Source organism: Sphaeramia orbicularis, chromosome 3, assembly GCF_902148855.1.
Source record: "Sphaeramia orbicularis chromosome 3, fSphaOr1.1, whole genome shotgun sequence".
Classification (NCBI taxonomy): Eukaryota; Metazoa; Chordata; class Actinopteri; order Kurtiformes; family Apogonidae; genus Sphaeramia; species Sphaeramia orbicularis.
In genome coordinates, this window is record NC_043959.1 from 58978527 (window position 1) to 58993846 (window position 15320).

At 35.1% G+C, this 15320-nt stretch overlaps 1 protein-coding gene across 1 annotated transcript in view; it reads left to right on the forward strand.

Moving 5' to 3' along the window:
* The window catches only part of cdkl5 (cyclin dependent kinase like 5), a 106629-nt gene that overhangs the window by 1450 nt on the left and 89859 nt on the right, over positions 1 to 15320 (forward strand). The window contains 1 exon segment of the mRNA XM_030123046.1: positions 5936 to 6312. Within this exon segment, the coding sequence (XP_029978906.1) occupies positions 6276 to 6312 (37 nt within the window). The 5' untranslated portion in view covers positions 5936 to 6275.

The window sequence follows — 15320 nt, forward strand, 5'->3', positions numbered from 1 at the left end:
TCCAGTCCAACAGCATTCATATCTCAAAAAGGCATTTAATAATCGTGGTCAGTTTTTGGATGCATGACAGAAAGACAACTGAGCCTTTAAAAATAATTGTTCTGAGCTGCTCTTTTCTGAAACACAAAATGTTTTTGCTTTAAGATGTGAAGAAAAAGACTTACAGGAGGCACAAAACAAGGGATTGATTTTAGCGCCGCAAGAAGGACAAATACTGACAGACTGAGACTACATTCATTTTCAGATGTGGCAGAAACACAGAGATGTAATTAATTATTATTAGAGGATATTTAATATTCTGGACAACAACATTAGGTGTCTGCAGCCTTCCTGGCAGCAGTGTGACGCTGTAAGGAACAGTGGTTGATATAGGTACTTGTTTCACATAGAGAAAAGATTCCCAGTGACTGTGGTAACACACTAATAGACATTATTTTATAGGTTATTAATATTTGCTAGAGAGTAGTAAACACAGAGTCGCTTAGTAGTTAATGTTAATGGTTAAAATTGAAAGACAGGACAAATTAACTCAGACTACTCATCAATCAATAAATCAGCAATCAATCAGTCAATAAAGTTAATCTGTATCTGTATCTCTACTGGCAGAAAAGGCCCCAAATGAGTTTTTTGTTTGTTTGTTTTGCATGTAGCTGTTTATTTCATAACACCAGCACAAAGCGCACAGAATCTGATCTGATTCAGTGTCTATATCTGACTTTAATCCATAAAGATCCCGTGCTACTTTTGTGACAGTTGGCATTTTCTTAAATGATTTATCACCATTTATTATAAAATTATCCCCTGTATTATGCATTTTTTCAGCGAAAATCTGATATTTTCCTATATTTAATTCACTGATCATGTAGACGTTTGTAAAATCTCAGATTAAAGTTGAAGGTTAGAATATTATATTATATTGTTATATATATCATTATTAGATTATTATATGATGAAAACTGAAGAAAAAGGGACTTTTTCAGCAAAGATATCATTAAATGAACATAAACCCAGTGTGTCCGTCCACTGTCATTGATCCAACTCCATGGGTTTTACTGGTGAATCAATGTTGTAGAAGATGATGGTGTTTCCACAGTAACTATGGAGCCTCTGAATGTCCAAATGGGTCATATCTGATGACCATGAAAAGATGACAAATTGTATTTTACACCAATTATTTACATGAGTTGAAAGGATTAGTAGATCAACAGGTATTAAACATTTTAGATCAGTAGATGTTTTCAGTCACCAGTGGCTGTTTGGGTCTTTATGGGTTAAACCACATAGGCCTACAGGTCAGATTTATTACATTGTGACCCCGCTCTGAACAGAACAGTCCTACTGAATTCATGAAACTTTTACATGACTATAGATCGAATTCATCACAATTCTTCACTGGTGGGAGTGTGAGAAAATTCGGCTCTCTTTCGCCTCTGCTCACAATTTGGTTGGTTTCTATAAATGAAATTGTAAACAGTGCCTTCAGTGCCATTGATGCTTCCTTCAGTACGACAGTGTGTTTTTTGTGTCGTCTTTGTTATTGTACTTTGGCACATTCAATACCCTGACTAGTTTACAATGAGGTCTGATATTGTCTACATTGAATGTGAATGCAAACAAATAATGTGAACAGCCAAACAATGCACATCAGATCTCTGTAATGCATCTCAAGTGAGCAAATACACACTGAGCCCAATAAGTCACCCTCATAGAACTAGGGATTAAAGGTTGTCCCTTTGGGTTGAAGGGTGGTGTTGACACCAATGTCACAAATTCATTAGTGTGGATGTCTCGAGGTTAGAGAGAATATAAAACAAGACCAAACTTTATCAAAGATGTGTTAAATTTACTCAGTCATGAACTCCAAAATTAACCCATAAAGACCCAAACATCCACTGGCAACCAAAATCATTTACTGATATCAAAAGTTAAATCACTGTTGATCCACTAATCCTATCAATCCATGTAAATAATTGGTGTAAAATACAGTTTGTCAACTTTTCATGATCATCAGATATGACCCATTTGGACGTTGAAAGGCTCCGTAGTTACCGCAGAAACACCGTCATCTTCTACAACACTGATTCACCAGTAAAACCCATGGAGTTGGATCAGTGACAGTGGATAGACACGCTTGTTTTGTATGTTCAGTTAATGACATGTTTTACTGAAAAAGTCACTTTTCTTCAGTTTTTTCTGTTCCTTATATAATAACCCTCAACTTTAATCTGAGCTTTTATGATCATCTACATCACAGGTGTCAAACATGCGGCCCGGGAGCCAAAGCCGGCCCACCAAAGGGTCCAATCCGGCCCGCGAGATGAATTTGTGAAATGCAAAAATTACACTGAAGATATTAGCAATCAGTGGTGTCCAAATCATTTTAATTCAGGTTCCACATACAGACACATACAGACCAATTAGATTTCAAGTGGGTCAGTCCAGTAAAATATTATCCTAATAACCTATAAATAATGACAACCCCAAATTCTCTCTTTGTTTTTTGGTGTAAAAAAGTAAAATTACATGAAAATGTTTACATTACCAAACTATACTTTTACAAAAATCATGAATAACCTGAACAAATATGAACAAACGGAAATGTCTTAAGAAAAGTAAATGCAATTTTACCAATATTCTGCCTGTTACTAAATGTTTTGTGCGATTGTAACGCACATGTGTAAATGATAAACTGATAAACAGAGGCAGAATATTGTTAAAATTGCACTTGTTTTTCTTAAGACAATTCAAGTTGTTCTTGTTATTCAAATTTTTAAGGAAACTCTGTAGATGTAAATCTGATCATAATCATAATATAATTTTAATTTTTTCACTGTTATTATTTTACTGGTCCGGCCCACTGCAGATCAAATTGGGCTGAATGTGGAACTGAACTGAAATGAGTTTGACACCCCTGATCTACATGATCAATAAATAAAATACAGGAAAATACCCAATTTTCACTTAAGAATCCAAAATACTGAGTGTAACATTAGAATAAATAGTGATAACTCACTTGGAAAAGTTAAAAAATAGAGGAAAGAAATCACTTGGGAACTGCTACAAAAATAGCACTGGGTCTTTATGGGTTAATGTTTTTTAGAATTTATGTGGAATTTTAATGTCTAATTTTAATTTATTTCTTGTATATTTACATTGTATTGTATGTTTTCTTTCTGCAAAAACAAACATGGTGTGGCAGAAATGTAAAGTAATATTCAGAATATTGTTTTCATTAATGTGTAATCACATTGAAATAAGAATAGTTGTTTTCCTCACCTAAGAAAGAGCTGTTTATAACTACAGAGGGAGTAGGTCACTGTGTTTGTACAGTAGCTCACAACAGACTTCTCCTTTATTCTGTTTCATGGTGGGCGGCTCCCAGCATTAATATACATTACCACAACTTACTATATGTGAGGATTAGATTTGTCATTCCCGTCACCAAAAAACCCCCATCAGACAAACCAAACATGACCCAACAAGGGCTTTAAACATTTTAAATGGCCACCATTGGGGAGGGGTGAGTGGGGTATTCAGTTGGTTGCGATCAGGAACTTTACCACTAGATGCCATAAAATATTACCATTTTTCTTCAATCTGAACTACATTCCCTTGGCGCAAGCTACTTTTCAAACAAATAACGCTTGTAAAATGTGATTGAGGACCAAACAGGACAGAAATCTACCATTAGAACAACAATTAGACGACAGTTTAAACAAAATTAACCCTAAAGATGGAATAAAGATATTAATTGCATTGATTTATATTATGAAATTTGTCATCATTTTATTGCCCACTGTTAGCAACGACACACCTAAATTTAATGTGTTCCAATACTTTTGTCTGTTTGTATATGTACACTCAACCTCTTGGCAAGTCATCCAATATTTGTGCAGAAAATTTAGTGAAAACCACAAAAGTTCCCCTCATGGTGGTGCTAAAGCCAAAGTCAGAGGCTCATTAAAGTCATGCAGTCTGGGATGGTAAACGTCTTCATAAAACTGCAGCCCATCTTCATTAACCCTTAAAGACCCACAGCTACTATTGTGGCAGTTCCCAAATTAATTTTTCTCTCTATTTAACCTTTCTTAAGTGATTTAGCAGCATTTGTTATAACACTATCCTCTATATTTTGCGCTTTTTCAGTGAGGAATCAGGTATTTTCCTATAATTATTTCACTGATCAAATAATTGTTCATAAAAACTTGGAGTAAAGTTAAGGGTTGTTATTATCACAAACAAAGAAATCTGAAGAAAAAGTGGCTCTTTTAGCAAAATCTATCATTAACTGAACATAAACCAAGTGTCTCCATCCGCTATCATTGATCCAACTCCATGGGTTTTACTGGTGAATCCGTGTTGTAGAAGATGACGGTGTTTCCACATTCACTACGGAGCCTCTGAACGTCCAAATGGGTCATATCTGATGACTATGAAAAGATGAAGAACTGCATTTTACACCAATTATTTACATGTAGCGATAGGATTTATGAATCAAACATTTTAGATCAGTAGATGCTCTTGGTTGCCAGTGGATGTTTGGGTCTTTAAGGGTAAATTTAGTAGATATTATATAACAGGATGTCATCACTAATTTCTTATTGCAATTTTGTTATTATAAACTCCAAAATGTATCCCATATCCAGTTCAGTTTGGCTCAGTTCTATAGAGAATTAAGGATATTTCAGTTACAGCATTAATCCTACATGGATATGAAACAGGTTCACTGAGAAATACTTTTGTAAATCGTAAAAGGAGCCCTCTAACCTGACGCATTACTAAAATACTTATGTTTACATAAGAACTTACCCCGGTTACATGAATTTACTTTTTGTTTAATGTGATAAACAAGTGCCTGTAAGTGTTTTACATAGTGTGGAGGGGACTAATTAGTTAAATATCAAGCTTTATTTGTCCACAGGCCTATATTTATAAAAAACAAACAAAAAAATTTATATTTTATTATAGATATTTCATTATTTAACCCATAAAGACCCAAACATCCACTGCTGACCTAAACCATTTACTGATGTAAAGTGTTTAATTCCTGTTGATCTACTAATCCTATCAATCCACGTAAATAATTGGTGTAAAATGCAGTTTATCATCTTTTTATGGTCGTCAGATATGACCCATTTGGATGTTCAGAGGCTCCGTAGTGAATGTGGAAACACTGTCATCTTCTACAACACTAATTCACCAGTCAAACCCATGGAGTTGGATCAATGACAGTGGACGGACACACTGGGTTTATGTTCAGTTAATGATAGATTTGACTGAAAAAGTCACTTCAGTTTTCTCGGTTTCTGATATAATAACCCTCAACTTTAATCTGAGCTTTAATGAACATCTACATGATCAGTGAATTAAATACAGGAAAACACCTGAGTCCTCATTAAAAATGCAAAAAAAAAAAGGATAAAGTCAAAATAAATGGTTATAAATCACTTAAGAAAGGTTAAATATAGAGAAAAATTCATTTGGGAACTGACACAAAATTAGCACTGGGTCTTTATGGGTTAAAAATTGGATTTGAAAACCTACAATCTAATATACATTGTTTTATTAAATTTTAAAGGCAGTATCCTTTGATAGTATTTATCCTTTACTGATCCCATGATCAACAAACACTTTCTGGCCCTTTGAAAAGTAGGGAAGCCTTACATTGTGGTCCTTCATCATTTTCTGCTCCGGGTTGAATGTGAAGCTGCTGGAATTAAATGCGATGGGATGCACAGAGTGGAAGTCATGCTTAAGTCATCCATGATTTAAATGTGTCCTCAAGGAAATGCTGCACTTCTGTGCATGTCCTATTCAGCCACCACCTGTTCTAAGAATACGAAGAACATACCACTGCATGAGCGAGGAATAATCAGAGACATACCCTGTAACAGCGCACTAACGCCCTGTTTATCGTCTGTCTGTGGTTTTTCAGATAAAACTGTGTGGACGTCCAGATAAGATCGCCAGAGAGACAACCGCAAGACATGGAATAAAAAAAAGGGATTTCTGAGACAATTGAAAGAACGTGAGTGAGAGCCATAAATAAAAGAAGCTGACATTTAGAACTGTAAGGCTTGACGATAGCTGCACAGTGTTGAAGAGCGAGGCTGAAGCTGAACAGGAGTGACGATGGGGTGTGGTCAGGTGGTCGCCACGGTTCTCCTGGACGCTACAGTTCACTCCATCCGCCACCGGCCAAAGCAGGAGTCTCCTCACTAAAACCAGAGCAGCTCGATTCATCTGCTGGAGGAGCCCCCACCCTCGGTGATGTGATGAATAAGTTTGAAGTCCTTGGCATTGTGGGAGAAGGTGGGTGGTTTTACACAGAAGATACTGCATGTTTTTAGGATGTGAGGACTGCATGTATGTAATGTTGTTGAACTAAAACTGATCCTACTGGTCATGACCACGAAGGTTGCTGAGGTTGTACTGCAGTACAGTGAAGTCTTTTTATATGAAAAACCATTATAAATACACATCAGTCTCTGTAAAAGCGTTTACAAGATGCTTTTCCAGTGTTTTTGCATATTAATAACATTTGTGTAACATGAGGAGGGGGTGGCTTATTGTCCAGGCAATACCGTTAAAGGAAAATGAATAAATAAATGAGAAATGAAAATACATCCAGAAGAATTACAGATACGCTCAGATAAACTCAGATCATAGTGGTTTTATATACTCAGTCCATTTAGTCCAAGTCTTGTAAATGTTTCTTTTTGCACCCTGACAGAAAAGGACAGCTTTTCCATCATGTAAATCTCAGTGGTGGGGGGTTTCTACTTTTAACCATTTTCTTATAATGCTTTTTTTACTTGCTTGCTTAAGGGTTTTAGGTACAGTTTATCTTTAATGACTGGCTTGTTCACTAAGCCCCGCCCCCTTAACCACTGTTACTGCGCCTGTCAAGCTTTGACACTAAGTATGCCATTCTGTGGCATTTTCACTGTTATCAGGGAAATATTACAAATTAAACAACTACGATTTTCTGTGATAACAGTCTTGAAAAAGCAGAGAGAAAGGGATAGAGGAATTACCTACAGAATATAAGGTCAAACTGATCAACAACAACTCTATTAATTACTATTAGCTTGTTTAGCATGCAGATGTTAGCAAAGACAGTTGAACGTTTTTATAAGTTAAAGGATTAAAGATGGACAAGGTGATAAAACAATAAAGATTATTATTACACCGCCCCCCAAAGGGGAGGCAAGGTGTATTGGTTTTTTTGGTGTTTTTTTTGGTTCGGTTTGTGTCTTTGTTTCTTTGTTTGTTTATTTGTTAACATTCTAGCAGAAAAATTATTGGTTGAATTCATACCAGACTGGGTTTATAGACTGCCAGTGACCCAGAATAGATGTTATTACATTTTGGGAAAAGTAGGTCAAAGTTAAAATTTTTAATGAATTTTTTTACATTTTTCTTTTCGCCTATTTACTTATAATGGGCAAAATCTCACATGTCTATAAAAACATCAATTTAGTTTCAATTTACTTCAAACTTGGCACATATATAGAGGCAATTGATATGCTGACATCAGCACACACATAGACATGATGACATCAGCTGGATCGATGCCGAAATAAGCTACAATACGCGCGAGGGGCGGGGTTTGTTGTGCTTGGCACCACTTGTTGTGAATTAATTTGGTATCAGGGTTGTTCGTCTCTATATGTCAGCCCTGCAATGAACTGGCAACTCGCCCAGGGTGAACCCCGCCTTCACCCATCGGTAGCTGGGATAGGCTCCAGCTCCCCCACGACCCTAGTGAGGATAAAACAGGTTCAGAAGATGAATGAATGAATGAATTTGGTATCAGATCGTAATATATATGCATTTTTATTAGATCAGTAGCTGATCATAAGAATTACATTTTACATTGTAATAGTTAATAGTTTTGTCTTTAAGGTTTATTTAGTTAATTTGGTGTAAACTAAAACCACCTGCTATTAACAACATTAAATGAATATATGTAAGAAAATTATTAACATACAAAGTAATTCATGTAAATAGAGGATACAGGTATTTTTTGATATTTTCAATGTGTTGTTTTTTTTTGTTTGTTTGTTTGTTTTTGTCTTGTGTCTTTAACAGCAGCTTCAGCTTGTTGCAGCTTTTATGAATTATTTAAAACAACAAAAAACTGTCTGGTTTTGTCAACTTTCAGTTAATACCAGAAATCTGCCTTTAAACTTACTGATGATTTATCTACATTGACTGACATTTTCTCATGATGTTTTTTGGTTGTATTTAAGCTTATGTAGCAACTTAGGTTACTGTAGGTAGCAACTTAGACAGCTTGATGTTTTTATAGAGACACAAAGCAGGAGGTTTGGTGGAAAAAAACATGGTTTATTATGTCTCTGCATCATGCATTGAGGCATAATGCTTCCATGTTGTCTGTCCATCTGTCCCGTTTTTCTGGTGAACACAATATCTCAAGGATGATGTGAGGGGATTTCTACAGATTTGGCACAAACATTCACTTGGAAGAACTGACTAGAATGTGCTGCCTAAAGGTCAAGGTCAACTCACAAAACACATTTTGGCCCAAAGTCAAGATGCTTATGCTAGTTATGACATACATATGTGTACTAGAGTGAAACAATGAGATGATTTATCTGTTTTATTTCAAGGGTTCTACATAAAGACAGTGTTGTTTCTGACTGGAAATGACTATAATCACATATTTCCAAGGTTCAAGGTTACTTTATTTATACCTGTGGGTAGATTTATTTTGCAGACATAGTGATTGCTTTTGGCATTACAACAAAACACACATTGAACCTGTTTGGCAGGTACTGGATCGAGTGTCAAGACAAGACAAAAAGTGCTCAGTGTTCCACCATTCATCAGTATAGCAGCATGGATAAGTAAAAGGATAAAATAAATAAGATCAAATAGATAAAAACAAGATGCAATAAAACACAATAAAAACCTCAAGAAGATAAAAAACAGTCTCTGGGAGAAAAACCAGGATAAGAACATAAAATTTACAAAATAGAAGTCACAATAATAACTAGAAGCACTCGGAGAGCGCAGACCTCCGCCAAGGCTGATCATTGCCCCCCCCCCCCCGTGGGCCCCCCCACGCCAAGGAGGTTATGTTTTTGCCAGGGTTTGTTTGTTTGTTTGTCTGTCTGTCTGTCTGTCTGTCTGTCTGTCTGTCTGTTAGTGTGCAACATAACTCAAAAAGTTATGGACAGATTTTGATGAAATTTTCAGGGTTTGTTGGAAATGTGCCCCCCCCCCCCCCCCCCCCCCCCCGATCACCACCAAAATTTAATCATTTCTTCCTTATCCCATTTCCAACAAACCCTGAAAATTTCATCAAAATCTGTCCATAACTTTTTGAGTTATGTTGCACACTAACGGACAGACAAACAGACAGACAGACAAACAAACCCTGGCAAAAACATAACCTCCTTGGCGGAGGTAATAAATAGAGCAAAGAAATAGGATTAATAACTAATTAAGTAAATAAAGTGCAACGTCACTATTTCTTATTGAGCTCCAGAGCACTTCTGCATCACCAAAAACTATAGTTAATACCGATTTCAACTGATTCATAGTCTTCACTATGTATACGAGTCTGGACAAACATGAATCATGAATGCAGTCGCTCAATTAATAGTGAAATTAATCTTGATATTTTCACCATTTTTTGAACCAAGACATAACATACCAACTAAAACACTGGCAGAAAAAAATGTGACAATTTAAAAAATGGTTTCCTAAGGGAAAGGTACCAGCAAACCATGGTATTTTGTCATGATGTGAAGTGAAGCAGAAAAAGCTGATATAACCAGGCGAGGCTGCAGTCCAGTTGGACATTTTTCTTACTATTTGGGCATACCATAAAAAAACATATACAACATATTTTTTTGAATCGTAGAATTTAATACTCTCTCTCTCTATCCTCACTGTTTATTGTGGAACTTTTGCTTGAAACTTTTGCAAAACACATAGATGTCCTGATCCTGAGCTAAGGCCACGCATCAGTATTTATATGTGTGTGTGTATTTGGCTGAAACACCCAACCAGCCATTGCCCAGTGGGGTCAGTGACAACATTGATGGCTGCTAGGAAAATGAAACAAATGAGGTTCAAATATTAAGTGTAGCTGCAAATGACTGTCACATGCGGGTCCCTCACACATCAAACCACGCAGCTGTAATTTCTTTGAGTGAGCCACCTCATTTGGAGCTGATTTCAGTGAGCTGGACTGACATGCATCCCTAACTTCACCGTAATGCGAGAGGACCCAGCGTTTATTGTACTGTTGATAATTCTGAGGAACTGTGATCTACATCAGCGGTTGTCAGCATTTATTAATCAAAAATGTTGACGCTCAAAGAACTACAGTTAAATGATAGAAGTTTTAAAGCTACTGCAGCAGAAGCAACAGTCAGCAGAAGCGAGACAAAGCATGGAGGATGTGTTTGTGTTTGCAGTGTTTTTGTTATTGTGTTTTACTGATAATTCATCTACGTGTTGGTGCCGTCGCCTAAATCTATAAGCTCAAGCTCTGGGAGTAAAGGATTATAGTTGTTACCTTGAAGTAGGATGTAACGATATGAAAATTTCATATCATGGTTATTGTGACCAAAATTATCGCGGTTATCATTATTATTGCGGTATTGTTGAAATTGTGCTCAAAATGTTCAAAAAGTACTAATACACACACTGAAATAATTTAACCAAGTTGTATTTTGAAAAATAAATAAATAAATAAAATAAAATAAAATAAAATAAAATAAAATAAAATAAAATAAAATAATTGGCACAATGTACTTTCTGTTGCCAGAAACATTCACATATCAACTCGTAGGGGTCTGAGCCCATTTTGGCTGTTTTTCAGTACTTTTGATTTTGCCTTTATATAATATATAAAGGAATGTTTATTATACCCATGTTTGGGATCTTTTTTTTTTTTTCAGCACAACTTCAACTATAGCATCTGCCTATTATGTTTTTCCTCTTTAACCTACTATATCAAGATAAAAAAACAGAAAACACAAATATTATGAAAATCCAATTTGAAAAATGTATATAATTTATTGCATAAATAACACACAAATGCTTAACGAACCTTTTCAAAGACTTTAAAAGTGAATATTGGTTCAAATATTAGGTATATAAAATCAAAATTGTAATAAATTAAAACTATACTCAAATATCTGACCTAAAAGCAGATCTTTACAGAGGGTTTTTTCCCCTAAAAGTGCAGTAATCAAACACAGTTATCATGAGAATTAGAATTTAAACGGTAATACTAACCGTTGACAATTTTACTACGGTTTATTGTTATACTGGTAATCGTTACATCCCTACCTTGAAGTAATGAAACCTATTTACAGAAAATTGTCCAAAAAAAAAATAAACACAGCAGCTTCATCCAAGACAAATCTGGCGGAATGAAAATAAGCTTAAAAACAGCTGAAGAACTGACATCTGAAATATGGAGGATCAACAGACAACATGATGTACTTGAAACCTACAGGGGCACTGATGGGATGAGGTACATGTGGCCATATGTATGTGCTGAACAGACATATGCATCCATCTCAACCTTTAAAGCAGCAGGATGTTATTAATACTGTGGCATCACTGGGCAAAAAATCCATAATCAGCACATTGTAATTCAAGTGGTCTGAGAGGAAACAAGTCTACCCCATTCCAGGGACTGGGTCTGGAGACTGTAGGAAGTATACCCCATGAAGGGAGGTATTGGCTTTTCACAAGTGATATCAGACAGGGTGAGGGTTAAAAACATGACTGACAGCTGTTAGATCACTGGTAAGAGTCAGTCAGATGTAACTGCTCTTGTAAGGGGGTAGGATTAAATAAGTTTATAGTTCTTCCTACTTCTTTTCGACCATGCAAAATTCAGACTTGTATGTGCTTGAGGATAGATTCTGTCCATTTAAATGTTTTATTTTGTTTTATTTTGTTTCGTTTCATTTTGGTTTTTTGCATGTTCAAAATAAATAAATAAATAAATAAATAAATAAATAAAAATAGATAGATAGATAGATAGATAGATAGATAGATAGATAGATAGATAGATAGATAGATAGATAGATAGATAGATAGATAGATAGATAGATAGATAGATAGATAGATAGATAGATAGATAGATAGATAGATAGATAGATAGATAGATAGATAGATACAGGGTGGGGAAGCAAAATGTACAATATTTTGAGGCAGGGATTGAAAGACAGTGTATGAACAATTAGTTTATTGAAAGTCATGAGAATTTATTTGTCACAAGAAAATGTACATAATAGAAAATGTTTTTATTCTATGTGTCCTCCTCCTTTCTCAATAACTGCCTTCACACGCTTCCTGAAACTTGCGCAAGTGTTCCTCAAATATTGGGGTGACAACTTCTCCCATTCTTCTTTAATAGTATCTTCCAGACTTTCTGGTAATAGTTTTGCTCATAGTCATTCTCTTCTTTCCATTCTAAACAGTCTTTATGGACACTCCAACTATTTTTGAAATCTCCTTTGGTGTGACGAGTGCATTCAGCAAATCACACACTCTTTGACGTTTGCTTTCCTGATTACTCATATGGGCAAAAGTTTCTGAAAAGGTATGGATAATAGTGTTAGGTATGATTATGACATCAGTATATGTTTGGTTTCAAAACAATTGACGTAGTGCCTGCTGAGAAAAAACAACTAAATGTTCATTGTAAATTTTGCTTCCCCACCCTGTAGATAGATAGATAGATAGATAGATAGATAGATAGATAGATAGATAGATAGATAGATAGATAGATAGATAGATAGATAGATAGATAGATAGATAGATAGATAGATAGATAGATAGATAGATAAAAATAGATAGATAAAAATAAATAAATAAATAAATGGGTCAATACAGAAGTTTAGAAAAGTGTTTTTCTCAGCAGTGTGAACTAATGTTGAGTCATTTATATTTATATTTAGTCTTTAGCTTTGGACTGAGAGGAAAGAGCAGCAGAGGGAAAGTGTGTATTGTCCCCCCCCCCCCCCCCGAAGAGGAGGCAAAGGGCTATTGGTTTTGGTTCAGTTTGTTTGCTTGTCAAAGGGATCATATTTTGTTAAACCCACTTTTATTAGTCTTTGGTACATTTATTTATGTATTTGGGGACCCTATCAATTCATAAAGTCTGAATTTGAACCCTCCAGGTGCTGCAAAACTATCTTTATATTCATTCTGGCAAAAAATTTAGTAGATTTCTACAACTCGTTTTAATTCCTTCTTAATTTGTTATGTTTTATAACTAGTTACGTCACAACATTTGCACATATAAGGTCAAGAATTCTGACAAACATTTCTCTGATTACGACATAATTGTTTGTCAGCAGCAGCAGTTGTAGTCCATACAGAAAATATGTCCAAACTTCGAGTCGATTACCTAAAATGTTCAGTTGTTGGTTGAACAGGACAGAGCAGCACAGACAACAACCTGGAGGAGGTGGGGTCATGTGTATTTAAAGGGCCAGCGCTCAAAACAACCTTTTTCGTGTCATTACTCAGAAATAGGGTTGAAGATGGAGCTGTGGAGTTTAAATAATGAAGAATTCAGACCCAAGCAGAGCATTTACAGTTTATGTATGTTTTAAAATGCATAATTCCATTTAAAAAAGCAAAATATCACCCCTTTAACAATTTAGCAGCAAAACTGTTGGTTCAGTTCATACCAAATTATGTTTATAGATTACCGGTGACCCAGAATATGTGTCATTACATTTTGGGAGAAGTAGCTCAAAGTTAAATTTTTTTTTTAATGATTTTTTTTTTTTTTTTTTTTCAGATCTTCCCATTTACTTATAATGGGCTAAATATGTGCAAGGGGCGGGGTTTGTTGCGCCTGGCAGCACTTGTTTGTTTATCTGTGATGGTTGCCAATAGCTTTTCTGAAACAAAATAATCTTGCCTGAGTTCGGGGAGGGCAAAACAAAATCAAGATTGTGAACATGCAGTTCCCATTCCTGGGGATTTGACATGTTATGATGGTGAAGCTGTTTGTGTCACTTGTCAATAGTTATCATGATGAAATGTCTTATGAATATTTATTTTGTATTTAAAGGCTGATTTTTCTTCCTGACAGTTAAAGTAACTCGTGGTTTAAGATGATTATCTAGAGTCAGAATACAGCAAATATTTCAGATTTCTAGAGCTAAAACCTTTAAAACAATTACAATGAAAAATTGTTGAATATTATGAAGTAAAAAACTAACAGACTCTGGGCATTTGTAAGTTTAAACAACAACGTAAACAAAATTAATCCTAAAAATTAACCAAAAACATTTATTGCGATCATATTTATCATACTTTAAAGCTACATTATCACGTTTGTCACTGTGGTTTTGAAGCAGAGTTTTCTGTTAATAATGAAACACATCAATCCATTACATTCCAGAGCCTTTGTCTATAGTATCAGTATAGTATAGTGTAGTGTAGTATAGTATAGTATAGTATAGTATAGTATAGTATAGTATAGTACAGTACAGTATCATTTTCACTTTTTAATAACCCTTTAGAACAAGTGAAAGGGAAAAAAAACAACAGGATATCACTATAAAGAAAAGAAACTTTCAAACAACCCAGCTGACGTAGGGAAAGCTTTTAATCATTATATTATTAACTCTGCAGTTACCTTCACATGCTTTTTACATGAGTACAAAAATATTTGTCCAATGAGTATTGTAGAGCCAGGTTTGAGCATAATAAATGTTACAGAAATAGATGAAAGACGAATAACCAGATTGCTTAAAACACCCATAACTAAGGTTATATCAGATATGAGTTCAGTATGTTTAGTGACTCGTCCTCTTACCAAAATGATTGACCTCTGTATTACTTAGGGAATATTTCTAGACGTGGAGATCAGTATCTGAGTAAATCATTTGAACATTGCTTTATTTGCCTTGTACCCACTGTAGTTTGGCTAATTACACAACTGAGAAAACCAACTGTTTTTTTTGTTTTGTTTGTTTTTGTTTTATTTTAAATAAGTCAAATCCCTATTGGATATCAGTGGTTTTGTCATATATTTTTAACTCAGTAGGGCTGTTTACTCTGTAAATCATAGAATTGAATTGTCTAAAAACGTAAATTCTCTAAATTCTCCAGTTTTCTTCCGGCTGATTAAATCACTAAAGACATATTTAAGTATAAAATCATCAATTCGCTACTCTCTGTCTGTCCACAAGTGTTCCACAAGGATCAATCCTGGTCCAATTGCTTTTTGCATTCTGTATATGTATATTATTTTACAGCTGTTCGTCCTATCATCAAATGTATGCGAGGACACTGTAATA